A 16,389-nucleotide genomic window follows, 5' to 3' on the forward strand; every position below is an offset into this window, starting at 1 on the left:
AAAAAAACGTGGCGCCATTTTTTAAAGTATGCGTTACCAGTTTTACTTATATTAATTTAATCTTTATTATAAATACTATCATTAATTATTAATATGCTTGAGGTTTACTTTTATTTTGTTCAGTTAAAACAAAATACTGCTTATAGAAATTATAACAGCATTTTTTGTTTAGAATATCGTTTCTAAACGACTGTTAATAGACAATGACTGTATCATATATTTCAGAACATCATAAGCAAAATATGTCATTTTGACATTTGAATAGTCATCTTTTGTCGCGTCTCGTCGATTTTAAAACTATCGAAAGCGCCGATTCGGTGTAAATCAAAACTTCTGTTTAAAAAGATTAAAACATGGTAAGTATATGAAATATACAAGAACATTTATTACGACTAATATTAAATACTGATTATACTGTCTCATAATAGTAAATCTAAAACTAATGTATTTAAAAAATGCAATGTCATTTTCATTTCAATTCAAAAAACTATTGGAACTATTTATGGAATTATAGCTTTTTACCTTTTGTATATTTTTAATGGTTATTTTTTTTAATTCAACGGAAAAACGAAACAAGTGATATTAAAAAATGCAAATAACCTTAAAGTCAATGTAAAGATTAATGTTAATTTTAAAGATTTGCTTAAAATTATTATCTTTGTGCTTGTGACTTTCTTTAAAAACAAATAATAAAGTTAATGACATGAGTTTGGCTGTTTTTATTTATATCAACAATGAATTTACATTACAGTTCCGCAATCAGTATGACAGTGATGTCACGGTATGGAGTCCCCAGGGCCGCCTTCATCAAGTAGAATATGCTATGGAAGCAGTAAAGTTGGGTTCAGCTACTGTTGGTCTGAAAAACAAGCAGTTTGCAGTGCTTATAGCCCTTAAGAGGGCTGTCAGTGAGTTATCGGCTTATCAAAAAAAGATTATACCCATTGATGAACATATTGGTATTTCCATCTCAGGACTGACAGCAGATGCTAGAATGTTAAGGTAATTTATATTTACAGTTGTACTTCTTTTAGTAAAAAATTCCGAAATAGCTCATCATTGGAAGCATTAATATAAATAAACAATTTATATCTTAAACTGACATGAAATTATTAATCGAGATCTAAATTAATCAATTGTGTATTTTGAGTTTTACATTTTTTTTTAATTGGGATCGGTTAAGTTGTTAGTAAGTTCAAATTTTTGCACATGTATCCTTCACACACGCCTAAGTATATGTTATTGTTAAATCGTATATTGTGAATAATGTAAATAATTTTTACTGATAATTTGATGTTTGAATCCCTATTAAAACCGTGAAATAAAATATTACGAGCCTCAAGTAGTATTGCAGTAGCATTTATTATGGATTTTTGAAGAAATGACCTTTTTATTTTTGCCTAAGTTGTTATCGGAACTTTGGAAGAAAGTAATAAGGTATATAAGTAGTTAATAGAACAATTAGTATAGAATATCTAAAGTTAGTTTATCTTACTTTCTTCTGCATTTGGAATAGGCAATTAAGTGTAAGTGGTTTTTTTAATTGAGTGTAAAGTTGTTTTAGTTTATTGTGGAAAATAGCGATTCTATATTTAAATAATTCGTTACACAATCTTTATTGTTGAAAGCTTTGTTGAATCTTCAATGTTGTGTTATTTTAACTTTATCTATTGCATTGTAGCATTTATGGCTTCGTTTTTAATAAAGAATATGGAACTGTTAAATAATAAGTATATTGTAATTATTAATAACATTTGCAAAACTCAAATAATGGAGAAGCTAATTAGTAACATTTCTCAGTGGATATGTTCATACATTAAAATATGCAAATTTTTTTAAATATTTTAATTTAAAACTATTTATCTCCTAGCTAAACAGTTGTATGCTTATTGTGTTAGTTGAATATTCTATATAAATCATTATGCATTGTTGTTATTAGTAAATAAATCTTAATACAATATTTGGAGAAATATAAAGTAGATTACCAAAAAAATACTTAATTGAATAAAAATGAAACATTATTGAAATCAAGTTTATCTCCATTGCAGCCGCTTTATGCGTACGGAGTGTCTAAATTATCGCTACGCTCATGATTCCCCTATGCCAGTCGGCAGACTCATTGCGTTAGTCGGTAATAAAATGCAAATCTGCACGCAGAGATACGACAAGAGACCCCTTGGTGTTGGTCTATTGGTTGCAGGTTATGACGTAAGTGCAACTATTTAAATATGACTTAAGTGTACATGTAAATTGATTAAATATAATTTAGTAATTTAAATTGTTTTTATGTAAAATCAAGAACTTTAATACCTTTGAAACATTACTGTATATCAAGTAATTAATGTACTTTGCTTTAACCTTAAAAAAAAAACTATTGAAGTAAATTACATATTAAGAGCATTTATGAATATTGAATAATGTATTACGTAATGATACTAATGTATTTTGATTTATGTTCATTACATTCATTAAAAATAATTGGACTAGTCATCAGTCAGTAATCATATTCAATGTTTTCTTGGCGCAGTGTGAAAACATCTAATCTTATTTAAAAACTTAAAAATAATATTTTTGATTGCATACAAATAAATGAAATGTATAAGGATTAAATTTAGATGAGATCTAGATGCAAATCTGTATTTCAGACAACATTCTCAGCTAACCTAAAACATATGGCACATTTTGTCCACTCAATATATAACAATTATTATTAAAACACATTTCATTTTCAGGATCAAGGGCCACACATTTACCAGACATGCCCTTCAGCGAACTTCTTCGATTGTAGAGCGATGGCGATAGGAGCACGTTCCCAGTCTGCCCGCACATATTTAGAGAAGCATTATAACTCGTTCCTTGATTGTGAACTTAATGATTTAGTTGCTCATGGTTTGAGAGCCCTCAGGGATACACTGCCAAATGAAGTTGATCTCAATCTTAAGGTAAATAATATTTAGTACAGCTTAGCCACCCAAATTAATTGGGACTAAGTTTAACTTGATAAATATAATAAGGTCCTCCGGACCGATTTCAAGAGATATTAGCCAGATGCGCAGGACATATTATAGTGCTCTCATAATCCTATGGGACCGCAATGCGACACGACCGGAAAGAGTTCAGGTGCAGGAACAATGGCTTCCAGACTCCAGTCTGCTATTGAGAATTTTCGACGGAAAACCCCAATAACTATTTATTGGCCCGACCTTTAATTTGAATCCAGCACCTCCGTGTTCTTTGGCCTTACACCAGACAGTCTTATGAACATAGAGATGTTTTGGATCATTGCTGGGTTTTAATAAAGGATTTATCTGCATTCCTCATTGCTAATAATTTAGCTTATAAAGCTGCAGCTAGGGTCAAACCTCGGGTCGGTCCAATAAAGAGGTTTTTCTGTCGAGAATTGCTTAGAATCCCGGAATCTGGAATTTGACACTGATGGCTTACATGCTTTACATGGTCGTATAGCTTTGTGCGAGCTCGTCTGGGTAGGTACCATCCACTCATCAGATATTCTACCGCAAAACAGCAGTACTTGGTATTGTTGTGTTCCAGTTTGAAGGCTGAGTGAGTCAGTGTAATTACAGGAACAAGGGACATAACATCTTAGTTCCCAAGGTTGGTGGCACATTGATAATGTAAGCGATGGTTAACATTTCTTACAATGTTAATGTGTATGAGCGTTGGTGACCACTTACCATCAGGTGGTCCATATGATCCTTCGCCTTCCTATTCTTTAAAAAAAAAATGCTTAGAAGGCATGTAAGAAGGAATGTATATTGTTCCTGCACCTAAAATCTATTTGGTGTTGTTATTTGTGCTGTCCTTTCAGTTTACAGATATGTGAGAGAATATACATTGCACTTGTGTACTATAATGTTAGTTTATATAATATCCGCCTGGAGAACACAGTCATTGCTATGTTGAATGAAAACTTACATATTATGTCAGATGAAATTCTGTCATATATATCAACAATCTGTATGAGCCTATGTGTTGTCAAGTTCCTCCCAAATCTGTATTATTTTTTTATGCATTTTTTTTTAACGGCTAATGAATGTTTACAGAACGTCTCCATTGCGATCGCCGGCCCGAAGACAACTCTTCAGCTGTGCGAGGAGGCCGAGCTGACGCGCTACCTGTCGCTGGTGGAGGGCGAGGAGCGGCGCGGGGGGGGCGCGGCCACGGGCGACGCCGCGCCCGCCGACGCGCGGGACGCGGGGGACGAGCCGCAGCCGCAGGCACGTACCGCACTCCCACACTGACACTACACGCTGACTACATTAACTGCTACTTTCTTTTGAGTAATGAGATATATAACGAACAAATATACGGGATAAATATACAAGACGGGCCGGCATGGTTGGTAGATACTTGCCTTTCATGCTGAAGGTTGTGGGTTCGATTCCTATCCAGGACAGATATTTGTGTGCATGAACATGTCTGTTTGTCCTGAGTCTAGATGTAATTATCTATATAAGTATGTATTTACAAAAGAAAAGTAGTATGTGTAGTTGTAGTAGTAGTATCAGTTGTCTGGTTTCAATAGTACACGCTCTGCTTAGTTTGGGATCAGATGGCCGTCCTGAATAATGTCCCAGAATATTATTATTATTATTAGTACCATTGTGTCGTCAGCACATCGCCATTTTAGTTGTACTCCATATTTGTACCATACAATACAGTCGCTACAAATACAGGCATTCGCCAAATTTGACCGCACACCGTTGTTGCACTTGTTTTAAGCCATTTTTATTTACATTATATGAATATTAATATGTTATAAGAATCAATACTGCATGATGAGCGATGGGTTTAATTTTTTTTTTCCATTTTTTTTAATATAAAATTGTTAGTGACGTTTCTTTTGACGTTTAATTTTCGGATACTTTTAATAAGAGATTATTTTGCTAGTCTACAAATACACAAGATACATTATACGCAAAATTTTCGTGGTCTGCTTTAGTTGTGGTTGTGTTCGCTAGGAATACCGACCATTTTCTCTCTTATTATGCTTACATAATAAAATATATCTCGAAAAGAATTCAACATATAAACATGCTTTATATTTTCGCTTAGAAACTATATATTATCATAATATGATGGTTCCATATCATTCAGATTAATAGATTTCGACAGAAATCCGGAAACGCAAAATAAAGTTACAATTTTTAAACGTTAATAACATTAGTAAAAAATTTTACAAAATTATGTTAAGAAATAAATGAATTATTACATTATATTAATATATATACATCATTAGTTATTAGAAATAGAACAAGGAAAGTTTAAAAAGGTTTTATTCTTTATTGTAAAATAAATGGAATTGTGCATGCGACCTTTTGCACTAAGAGTAAGTAAATATAAAAATAAAAATAATAATAATGAAAATATAATTTTAAATAAAGTCATCAATCAGACGTAGTAGTCCACATTGTAACTGATGGCGTAATTTCTTCGGAATCCTCCCTTTCTGAGTTCTGCTTGATAATGTTCAAAGGTAAATCGTCCAGATCTGACACGAAAGCCCATTTCTGGTACAAACGAACTGCCACAACTCTCGAATCATTACTGGGCAATGGGTCAATGTTTACAGTTAAAAATTGTTCTTCAACTGAATATCTCACAACGCGCTGAGCGTTCCTTTCATCGAATGTTTCATTTCTTATCTTGGCGTCCAAAGCCATTTGCAGGAATCTCGACCATCTTGGCTTATAATAATAGTGAAAAAGTTCCGCCCATTGCTTGCAAGCGTAATCAGTTATTTCGCCCTTTGGGCCCCATAGAGTAATTTGATTACGCGCATTTAAATCATACAAATATGTGTCTTCGTTTGTTGAAGCTATTTGCTTCGCGGATTGTAGCCAATTGGTAATAGTGAAATCAGTATTTGTTGCCAATATGCCCTCCATGTCGTTCATGGCGTCCAGAAATCGATTTATTGTGAAATTGAATATTAGTATATTAGATGATTTATCTCTTAATAAATTAACATATAATTGTTCAGCTCTGTATTGTAAACCTTGTCTAGTCACGTCAACGAGATCGTGTAGGAATCCAGGTGAATTGCACACGTTACTATCGGCAAAGGCAAATATTTTGAATGCCTCAAATAAGTCGTGGCTCTTGTACCAAGCCCAGGGTCTTATTGTGAAACTGGGTCTGCGTGTTATAACGTACTTCCCTCTTATTCTATTGAGACCGTCAAAACTATATACACTTTTCAGTAAGTACCTCCAAGCTGTGGCTGTTAAATTGCATCCATATCGTCGTTCGGCATAATCACCCACCCATTCATCTAGATCTTTAACGGGATTCGTCCTCCAAGCGCTTTCTAACATCAAATCGTAAACTACATAATTTTGATTGATGCCCTCAGGAGTAATTCCTATGCCGATCATCGTTGTATTAACACGATTTCTTATTTTGTAAACATCCCTGTTTATAGTTTTCATGTTTCCAAACATACCTAAGGTACCCCCGAAATTGTGGAGCATACACCAGATGAAGGGCTGCCCGTAATACATTTCGTATAAATCATATTGCGGCCATTGCTCCGACTGCAGATCGAGTAATAACATTCGTCCCTTTGGTACAGCCGTTAGAAATTTCTGTACTCTCTTTAAAGGCCATAAAAGTGGGTTGTGAACGAACATCCAGTTTTGGAGTAGCCATACCGCTTCTTTGTCTACTTCGGTTATGGTGGCGAATATTGACTTAGCAGTTTCCTGTACCAGCGACGTAGACCACGGTTTAATTTTAATTTCATTAAATGGATCAATTGCATAAATGTTTCCTGTGCCAGTGCTAGCGGTGATTTCCTTTAAAAACATTTTACCTATTGCTTTAAATTCCGGTTCCTTTGGATCGATAAACAAATTACAACAGTAATCGGTATCGAATTTGTTCCAAGTTCCAACATTGTATAAAGTCAAATTTGGGTATATATTTTGAAATGCTCTGGGCACATGTCCGTTGAACGCAGGGAAAACGGGTACCATTCCAAGCTTAAACATTAAATCGACCATTTTATCTTGTATCTCTTTTTGAAGATCATGCCAAGATTTAGGTAGAGGTCCCCCCCATCCATGTACGTTACCCATTCGAAGCCAAGCGAGGAAACCCGGTCCGGTGAAATGTTTGTTAATATCATCTTCTGACATACCCAATCGTCTGTAAATTTTTGCCCAAGCTGCCTCCTGCGCAACGGGAGCTAGGGCCAGGTTAATTCCATTCAAAGCCATCCATTCTACGTGGAGAGGCCATTCGGAATTTGGTTTCCACCACACGAAACTATACGACGAAGTACAAACATTTTGATAATAACGGAATCTGTCGTTCGCAACAATAGTTTCATCCACCTCCGGCAAAGGATCGGGGATGACCACTCGCTGAACTTGCCACGCGATCTGACTCTTGCAGTATTTTTTTAAATAATGATTGAAACCCCAAACAGCCGCTACTCCGGAACTCGCTCTGATGTGAAGTTGTCCATTTATAGTTCGAAGTGCGAACACATCTTTATGGTCATTGAACATAACAGGATTAATTTCGACTTGTACATTATATAAATATTTATTTATAATATTAAACGCGGCGTCTTGCTGCACTTTTGGCGATGTTTTCGTTTGTAATTTCACAGGATCCAAATAGTCTAAATTTAATGTGATACCGCACTTTATTAAATTAAATACGAATAAAACGCACAACAGCTCCATCTTACGATGTGAACTCTAGCCGTTCCATTTATGAATGATAGATAGAACTGTTACTTTCATTGTGACAAGTGACGCTGACCCTTGACTCCTTCCTTTTGATAAACTGTCCGACAATGAGGCTTGTGATTAATTTAATGTTGTTTATCGCATTAATGTATATATATATTCTTAGGTAAATATTTCGTGTGTAATGGACAAAATTGAAAAAATACAAGTAAATATTTTTACAGTAATTCGCAAATAAGAATTATAAATAAAAAAGATATTAAAGACGTTTTACTATCCTATGAATAGAATACTTATGTAATCAACTAAAATATTATTTTTAATAAAATAATAAATATGTTATTGACCCCGACGTGATTTGAACACGCAACCTTCTGATCTGGAGTCAGACGCGCTACCGTTGCGCCACGGAGTCGATACGAAATGAACTCCAAATAAAGAGAGTATTACTGATTGTATCATATATGAAAATAAAAGATAGTTAACTTTCTATTTGTTTCCAAATTACTGGATAATTATTTGTTTATTTTTTTTTTGTAAATATAATTTATTTATTTGTTTTGTTTCATAACTTTGCCGTATTTAATAGAGCCAAGTATTTAGGAGATGTAGTTTTTATCATTATTTTTTAAAAAACTTTTTTAAAAAAACTAAGAAAATTAAATACAAATGTATTATTCATATCTTCTTAATACTTACTAGAATTATAAAATTATTTGTGGTTTTAAAAATAAATCTCCTTAGTTACATTTATATTTGAATACTAGCAAAACCCGCGGCTTCGCGAGCATCGAATTCAGTTTGTGACGAAATACTATCAAAATCTGACATTTTAACGTACATACTGATTATATGAATTATATTAAAGTAAATATTTAAATTATTGGGTAGCAACAGTTAACTAAAATAAAATAATTGTTTTGGTTTTGGTTGATTGTTGTGGTTAGAACGCGTGAATCTTGACCGATGATCGTGGGTTCAAACCCGGTCCAGCACCACTGAATATATATATATATATCATGTGCTTACTTTGTGATTATAAGTCATCTTGTGCTTGACGGTGAAGGAAAACATCGTGAGGAAACTTGCACGTATCTAATTTCACTGAAATTCTGCCATATGTGTATTCCACCAACACGCATTGGAGCAGCGCGATGGAATAAGCTATAAACTTCTCCTCAAAAAGGGAGAGGAGGCCTTGGCCCAACATTAGGACATTCACAGGCTGTTACTGAACTCACCAATAGCCAATTTACTTTAAAAAGAGGCGGTTTTTTTGAAATTACAAACAAACACTTTAATTATATATATTTATTTTTTATATATATATATATATTAATATATATATTATATTATATTATTATTTATTTTGTATATATATATATATATATATATATATATATATATAAAATAAAATAAAAATATAGATATCGTATTGTATATATAAATTGATCAAAAATGTTTCTTACTGTATTATAAATAGGGATTATTTTTGCAGGTTGCGATGGACACAGAGTAGACACTGATCGCTTGCAGGAAAACGCAGATGGGCTTAACAGGATAATGGACGAAGAATTTACGACACAATTGTCACCGACTCTCTTAGCTTATATTCATATGGTTTTTAGTGTCGTTCTACCTTTTCTTTTTAACTTATCTAAAGATATGCCTTGGCCAGTGTTTAAATTAACTCCTATTGCTATGTGAATAAGACTTCATTTTCGATCATTTTATATTTAGACTCAAAAACGTCATAATTTATTGTTGTTGTCGCCCGTGTCTTGGGGAGCGGGCATGTGTCATGTGTATGAAAGCCTGTGTCTTTCCTTGGGGTTCAAGTTTGCTTCATACCAAATTTCATCAAATTCGGTTCAGTGATTTCTGAAAACGTAACGGACAAACAGAGTTACTTTCGCATTTATAATATTATACAATACGACTACTGCTCCTATTGTATATATATATAATTACAGGCACAAGGGACATAATATCTTAGTTCCCAAGGTTGGTGGCGTATTGGTTGGTGGACATAAGATCTTAGTTCCCAAGGTTGGGCGTTGGTGACCACTTATAACCAGGTGGCCCATATGCTCGTCCGCCTTCCTATTCTATAGTAAAAAAATAATAATAATAAATAGTAGAAAGATAATAATTATTGTTTTGGATTTAATTTTTAATTTAAAGAAATATATTATGATGATATTTTTCTTCTAATATATTTGAACTAAATTCGAATCAGTTCTTCAAAATTTTTTTTAAACATTTTTCAATATATTTCTTAACCCTATATTTCTTTTAATTTTAGATACATAAAGGGCTCGCACGATAATGGTTCCATAACACCTATCGATTAGAACTTTTTATTATTATTAATATTGGCCATGATCTCTGCTATAACTAAACATATTCTGTAAACATTTCAATTAGCTAACTATAACGTTTTCAAATTCATCCTGTGAAACTCAGGCTAAGTAATAGGGTTATAATCACCTGGTAAGGAACCCTAAAAGCATTTGCTATTTTTATCATTACCGTTGTAGTTCTAGAAAATGTGTATAAGTTTTTTTTAAAGCGATATAGTAATTTAGGCACTGGCCAAGGCGAATAGAGAAAAAAATTGTCTATGATATTGTTCATATTTGTGTATTTCCTTTTTTTAACAAATTAAACAAGTGTCTTTTTAATATTGTTTTATTTACTCTGTACATCTATAAAATAAACAAATGTTACATTTAACAATAATTTTATATACAAATGTTTTTTGGATATTATATGAACAAAATTGCTTAAAAATAGTTGATGATATGATTATACAGTCAGTTTCGCGAATGTTCACAAGGTAAGTATAAGAAAAAGAACAGTATTTTTCATATTTTAACAGTTCATAAAATCCAGTAGATTGATTTTGAAAATGGAACCTTAAACAATGATAATATAATCGGCTATGTTTCTTTTGTATGGATATTGTATGAACAAAATTGCTTAAAAATAGTTGATGATATGATTATACAGTCAGTTTCGCGAATGTTCATAAGGTAAGTATAAGAAAAAGAACAGTATTTTTCATATTTTAACAGTTCATAAAATCCAGTAGATTGATTTTGAAAATGGAACCTTAAACAATGATAATATAATCGGCTATGTTTCTTTTTATTATTATTGTCTTTTTTTTAAACATGATCCCTAGAATAATAATCTGTTTACCATGAGATCCATGAATATTGCATTTTTTTATCAATATAATTTGTATTTGTAAGTTTCAACAAATTATTCGAATTTTTGGGTCTGCAGCGACCATAGAGAAATAATTATATTTATATTAACAAAAAATATATATATGTATGTATCGTAACAGCAGTGCTAATCTGTAAGAGTCCAATCCGCATATAACTCGTGAAGTTGAAACAGACTGTTGAGACGCTATTTTGATGCGTATATCCATCAAATGTTATAATTATTATAGTCAGTTTTACTGGTGGTAGAGATTTGTGCGAGCTCGTCTGGGTAGGTTCCATTCATCAGATATTCTACCGCAAAATAGCAGTATGGTATTCTTGTGTTCCGGTTTGAAGGGTGAGTGAGCCAGTGTAATTACAGGCACAAGGGACATAACATCTTAGTTCCCAAGGTTGGTGGCGCATTGGTGATGTTAGCGATGGTTAACATTTCTTACAATGCCATTGTCTATGGGCGTTGGTGACCACTTACCATCAGATGGCCTATATGCTCGTCCGCCTTCCTACTCTATAAAAAAAATGTCAATGTTGCATATAACTTTTTGTCTGTGTTCCGCGGTGAGTTTCGCGTTTGTTCTCACAGATTAGCTCTAAAGGTTGATTTTTAATGAAGTAATCATTTTTATATAAATCATCGAATTGACTAGTGTTTACTAATTTATACATGTTGTGATTGGTGGTTTTGTTTAACTTTTTTGGCATCGGAATCGATATATAAATATCTAAATCTATCTATACATAGTACATATAAACAAATCTATATAACATCTTAGCACCATTTTATCTTAAAGTAACTTAAATTCTATAGTTAAATTTTGGGTCAATTTTATTTTGGGAAGTCATCACTCGATTTTATATATACTGGAAGCTATTTATGGTAATTTCAGAGGATATCTTTGGGAATTTTTAACAGAAATATTAATCCTATGTCATACAAGAGTGTCCAAAACGTAATTATTACCATTGAAACTGAAATTTGGTTGGGTTGAATTGCTTTGATCTAAAACTGGTATGTAGCTCTCTTGTAGAATAATCGGCTGTCGACTCGAAGCCTCGTGCAACTGCCTTTCTAATATCGTATTTTGTAATTCCTCTTTCTCCAATTCTATTGTTAATTCGTCGAGTAGTTTCATTCTAAATTCAATTTCCTTATCCGCTTTTTCTATTTCCATCGTGTTTTCTTGCATCTCTATCGTTGTTTTGGCTAAATCTTCCTCTATTTTATTCATGAGCATCGTAACTTGGGATACGTTTTCGCAGCTATTTGCTTTGTTCTCATCCATATATCGTTTCACTTTAGCGGTTAATCTCACGACTAATTCCTCTTCACGGTGCAATCTCTTGTTTATTATCGCTAGTTTTTCTAACAGCTCAATCTCTTCTCTTATTCTAGATAATTCGTCAGCTGACGCATCGGAATCTGTATCGTTTGATGTTTGCATCAGCCTTTCAGAGTTAACTTGACAGATGTCTGTAAGTTCCTTTGTAAAGTAATGTTCTCTCATAAGGTGCCTTTCTCGTCTGGACTTGTGTTTCGTGTGTCTCCTGGGTGGTGTTCCACTACCTACTCCGACACCACTATCGCTATTTCCTGCTTGACTATCATTAAGTTCACTGGATCGTCCTAAATCCCGAAGGTAGGATTCGAGGAGATAATTGGTTCCGTGTTTTTCCATTCGATTTTTGTGCGTCTGATCTTCTAGATGATCGATTAATTTCTCTTGTTCCCTGTAATAAGAATATATTTTCATTTTAAAAACTATAAAACGAATTTATGGCTAATTAGGAGTCTATTCTAGGAGTTTATCTCAATATAATTGTGAAATAAGGAAATTCATGATTACCTTAATTTGTCAAGTTGTTGGTGAATGGTTCTAGTCTGGTGTTGTATGACAGACACCAGTTTTGTGGCAGGATCTTCACTTTTCGACCTTGGCGGTGGAGTAGCAGCACGCACTCCTTTCTTCCTCCTTCTAGATCTGGCTCGACTGCAACCATCGCTGTCTCGTCCTGAATCATCTTCCCCCCCACTTGACAATCGACGAAGGGATAAACGAACCTAAGAAAATTTATAATTAGTGATTAGTAAAAAAACCATGAAAATAACCAAAAATTAAATTTTAATTTTATTATCTTTTATACTGTAAGTATACAAAATAGTTGTAATAATTGTGTATGTGACGACATTTGGTAGTATAGTTTGAATAAAACAACTAATACCCGAGTATTAGTTTATTTATGAAAACTTTTAAAACATCATAATCTATTAGAATAAAATAGTATCATGAAATATTATAATAGATATAAAATTTTAACTGTTATTAAGGAAAAACTTCTTTGTTTCACAATTGTAACCTATTATCTATTATATGTTGAAGGGGGAAGTATCTATTTGAAAATACTTCGTAATAAATCATTGTAAATTATATAAGTAAGGTATATAAATAAGGTTAAATCATATTTAAACCAATTCTAACTTAATTTTAAACAAAACTATATCATACCTCATGCCTAGCGTCACCCCAAGCAGCTAATACGTGTAACACTGGTACGTCTGGTGGTAGAGGTCGTTCAACCCCTCGCCATCGCTCCGCTAATACCCATTCACCATGGTCGCTTAGACCTCCTGCTGTTAAAAGAAACGAATTATATTATACATTGGAAATTTTTATAGCAGTACTACCTACTTACTTGTATTCTTCACATATTCTTCCACAAAACATTAGTCAGTATTGTGGTGTTCTGGTTTGAAGGGTGAGTGTAACTGCAGGCACAAGAACATAACTTCTTAAGGTCCCAAAGTCGGTGGCGAATTTACCATGTAAGGGATACTTAATATTTATTACACTGAAGATGTCTATAAGCGGTGGTGACCACTTACTATCAGATGGTTCATTTGCCAGCCTGCCGATCTTTAATAAAAAAGACCTTGTGTAATTTAGCGGTAAGTTTTCACATTTTTTCATTAGAGACTATCTAATAAATATTTTTATAACTTTGCTGTGACAGAAAAAATTACTCAGGTGTTCTCATAACCTCCAGTTTCTACCTAAATGTAATAATACAAAATTTTGAAATACTTCCTTAATTATAAAGTTCATCTACCAATCCAAATTATCACATCTGCTTGCCAGTGCAAAAATGTATGCTGTTTAAAAATAGCATATTGGTTGATTTCAAAGTATGTATTTTGAAATCTAGTAACATTATGGCGTGATAGAAGTGATCATCAAGGCGAAAAAGGTCACAATATCATTTGGACGCACTCCTAACCCTTCGTAAATGTGCAAATAAATGTCTATACTATCTCATTCTGTGTTGCGTCACTCCAAGTGAATTACGAAGTGTTTACACACCGAAAGTTGCCAGGTCGAGGCGTTGTTTTGTTATCGGTAACTTAATTCTATAGAAATAGTCTATGTCAGACGACAGTCGTATGGGTATATATAGTCGTATTAGTATATATAATATTAGTTAAGATTTTTCAGGTACCTTTTAGTACTTACCTTCGTAATATCTTCTTTTACATTCCAGAATTTACTAGCTCTAGTTATATATAGCTTGATAAAACCTTAATAAATCTTACTGATCCGACCCAGGCTGTAGATCTGCAGCCTTATAAACTAGCAATTATACGACGCAACTATACAAAAGTAATAAGAGGAGTAAATTTACCTTCTGGTGCACCTTGTAAAGCACGAACAATGTCAGCGCAAGTAGTATGTGAGCGAACACCTCTGACCCATAACTTCTGACCTCGAGCTAACACGCCGACCTCCTCGTCGCTGTAATCTGACGATGATGCCTCCATGACGCCTGAAACATTACATGTTATTTCAGTCAAATCGTGTACTTAATATAAAAACCTGCTTGTAACTTTAAAAAAGACACGGCGACTAGGTTCATACGTATTATCGGTAAATTTAATTATTTACATTTGAATCCGTCTTGATTAGTTCTCCACTCAGTATCTCAAACGTTGGCTGTAAAGAGACAGGTGATAAGTGAACTTTTACACTTTCATTTTCTTATATAGTTAGGATTTATTGTGTTATCACTTGTATTCAATAAAGAGATTTATAATAACAACCAGTGCGTAACCCAGTATAATTGTTTATTACAAGTACATGGAACAATATAATTTTTACTCCATAGCTGGTAGTGTATGGACAATATAAAAACTATGATAACGAGTGGTGTTTGAAAATATTCGTTTTTGATTAGGTGGCGTTATTTGTTCGCACCTATTCTTATTACTCAAAATAAAAATGTTTAAAATGCAATATTTAGTAAAATTGTTCACGGTGAATAATTGATGACAACCAGGTTACAGCATTAACAATAATTGAAACTAATTTATAGTAGTTAAATGTTAATTAAAATATTTTATATCCATTATAACTTGTCCCTATAACAATAAAATTGAATCCACAAAGATGAATAATTTACATTTTTCTCTTGAAAACTAGACTAATTAATCGCAAGGTTGCAGATCTACAACCTTGCAGTTAATAAGGTAGTTTTGTTGTTTGAAAGAATGCGTTTGTGCTCACGTTACGTTATATATAATAACAAAGAACGTATAAAAAGGTGCGAGCTAAAACATGAAAGATATATAAAAATATGTATCTAATATACCAACAAGTATACACTTTGAAAGATAATTTCTGCCTCTCGTAAATGAAAATGATTAAGTAAACAATAATTTCAATAATACAATTATTGAAATTATTCTGGCTTTTATAAAATGTAACGTAGCCTTGATATAAAATACTAAATTGATTAAGTGCTAAGACAATTCAACGAATAAAGATAAATACGTTAATTATTGTAGAATGTTAAAATGTTACAATGTTACTCTTGGGAGATCAGAAAGAAGGGTGGGCCGAGCCTATCCTTTCTTTATCAATAATGTTTATTTTTACTTTTAATATCTAAGACGTATTTAATAGATATAAATGAATAAAGTCATTTTTATAAAATCACAATTTTTTTTTTTTTCAAAGTTTTAATATTTCTATTTATTAACAAAATTGTTACTATATTTTTAAAATAATATTTTAATTATCAGACTCGCTCCACTATACCTAGAATAGAGAATGAATTTCATGTTATTTGTACCTAATGGGAACTACGACTTTTGTATTTGCCTACCCGCAATCGTTGCCATAGCAACCATGAAGCAAACACATCGCCACGTGCAATGTATTATATAAGCGGGGTTAGACCGCGCCTGGCACAATGAAGGGTGGTAATTAACATAACGGCATAGTGTTGCAGGAAATTGCAAAATTTCGAATGCAGATAATGCATGAACATTTAAAATTAGAAAACAGGTTTTTCCGCAATGCGTTTTTAATCTGTGGTTGTGAATCTCTTTAATGGAGATACGTTAACTTTGCAATTACAATTATATACAGAATGTATAAAAA

At 32.9% G+C, this 16,389-nt stretch overlaps 3 protein-coding genes and 1 non-coding gene across 6 annotated transcripts in view; 1 reads left to right on the forward strand and 3 right to left on the reverse strand.

Annotated features, from left to right (window-relative positions):
* The first annotated feature begins 255 nt into the window (after nt 1–255).
* On the forward strand, nt 256–10,405 carry LOC126776881 (proteasome subunit alpha type-1). Its single transcript, XM_050499736.1, has 6 exons — nt 256–356; nt 752–1,002; nt 2,049–2,208; nt 2,733–2,942; nt 4,065–4,238; nt 9,220–10,405. The coding sequence occupies exons 1-6, from the start codon at nt 354–356 to the stop codon at nt 9,238–9,240; spliced, it is 819 nt and encodes a 272-aa protein (XP_050355693.1). The 5' UTR covers nt 256–353; the 3' UTR covers nt 9,241–10,405.
* On the reverse strand, nt 5,291–7,765 carry LOC126776772 (alpha-N-acetylglucosaminidase). The gene has a single exon (XM_050499523.1). The coding sequence runs from the start codon at nt 7,713–7,715 to the stop codon at nt 5,409–5,411; it is 2,307 nt and encodes a 768-aa protein (XP_050355480.1). The 5' UTR covers nt 7,716–7,765; the 3' UTR covers nt 5,291–5,408.
* Nucleotides 8,065–8,136, reverse strand: Trnaw-cca (transfer RNA tryptophan (anticodon CCA)). Its single transcript has one exon. It is a non-coding gene; the product is annotated as a tRNA-Trp (tRNA).
* Nucleotides 10,406–11,193: 788 nt separating the features above from the next.
* The window catches only part of LOC126776836 (ras association domain-containing protein 10), a 133,838-nt gene continuing 128,642 nt past the window's right edge, over nt 11,194–16,389 (reverse strand). For all 3 annotated transcript variants that reach the window (XM_050499673.1, XM_050499674.1, XM_050499675.1), the window contains 4 exons: nt 14,633–14,773; nt 13,462–13,586; nt 12,802–13,016; nt 11,194–12,685 (listed from right to left, as the gene is read on the reverse strand). In XM_050499673.1, coding sequence (XP_050355630.1) covers nt 11,887–12,685; nt 12,802–13,016; nt 13,462–13,586; nt 14,633–14,768 — 1,275 coding nt within the window. In that variant the 5' untranslated portion in view covers nt 14,769–14,773 and the 3' untranslated portion in view covers nt 11,194–11,886. The remainder of the gene's footprint in view (nt 12,686–12,801; nt 13,017–13,461; nt 13,587–14,632; nt 14,774–16,389) is intronic.

Source organism: Nymphalis io, chromosome 21 (genome assembly GCF_905147045.1).
Source record: "Nymphalis io chromosome 21, ilAglIoxx1.1, whole genome shotgun sequence".
In the NCBI taxonomy this organism is placed as follows: Eukaryota; Metazoa; Arthropoda; class Insecta; order Lepidoptera; family Nymphalidae; genus Nymphalis; species Nymphalis io.

Bases quoted from the DNA above. Each gene is read 5' to 3' on its own strand.
- LOC126776772 (XM_050499523.1), bottom strand. From the start codon at position 7,715: ATGGAGCTGTTGTGCGTTTTATTCGTATTTAATTTAATAAAGTGCGGT.
- LOC126776881 (XM_050499736.1), top strand. The intron at 1,003-2,048 runs GTAATTTATATT...TCTCCATTGCAG, and splicing joins GCAGATGCTAGAATGTTAAG to CCGCTTTATGCGTACGGAGT. The intron at 4,239-9,219 runs GCACGTACCGCA...TTATTTTTGCAG, and splicing joins GGGACGAGCCGCAGCCGCAG to GTTGCGATGGACACAGAGTA.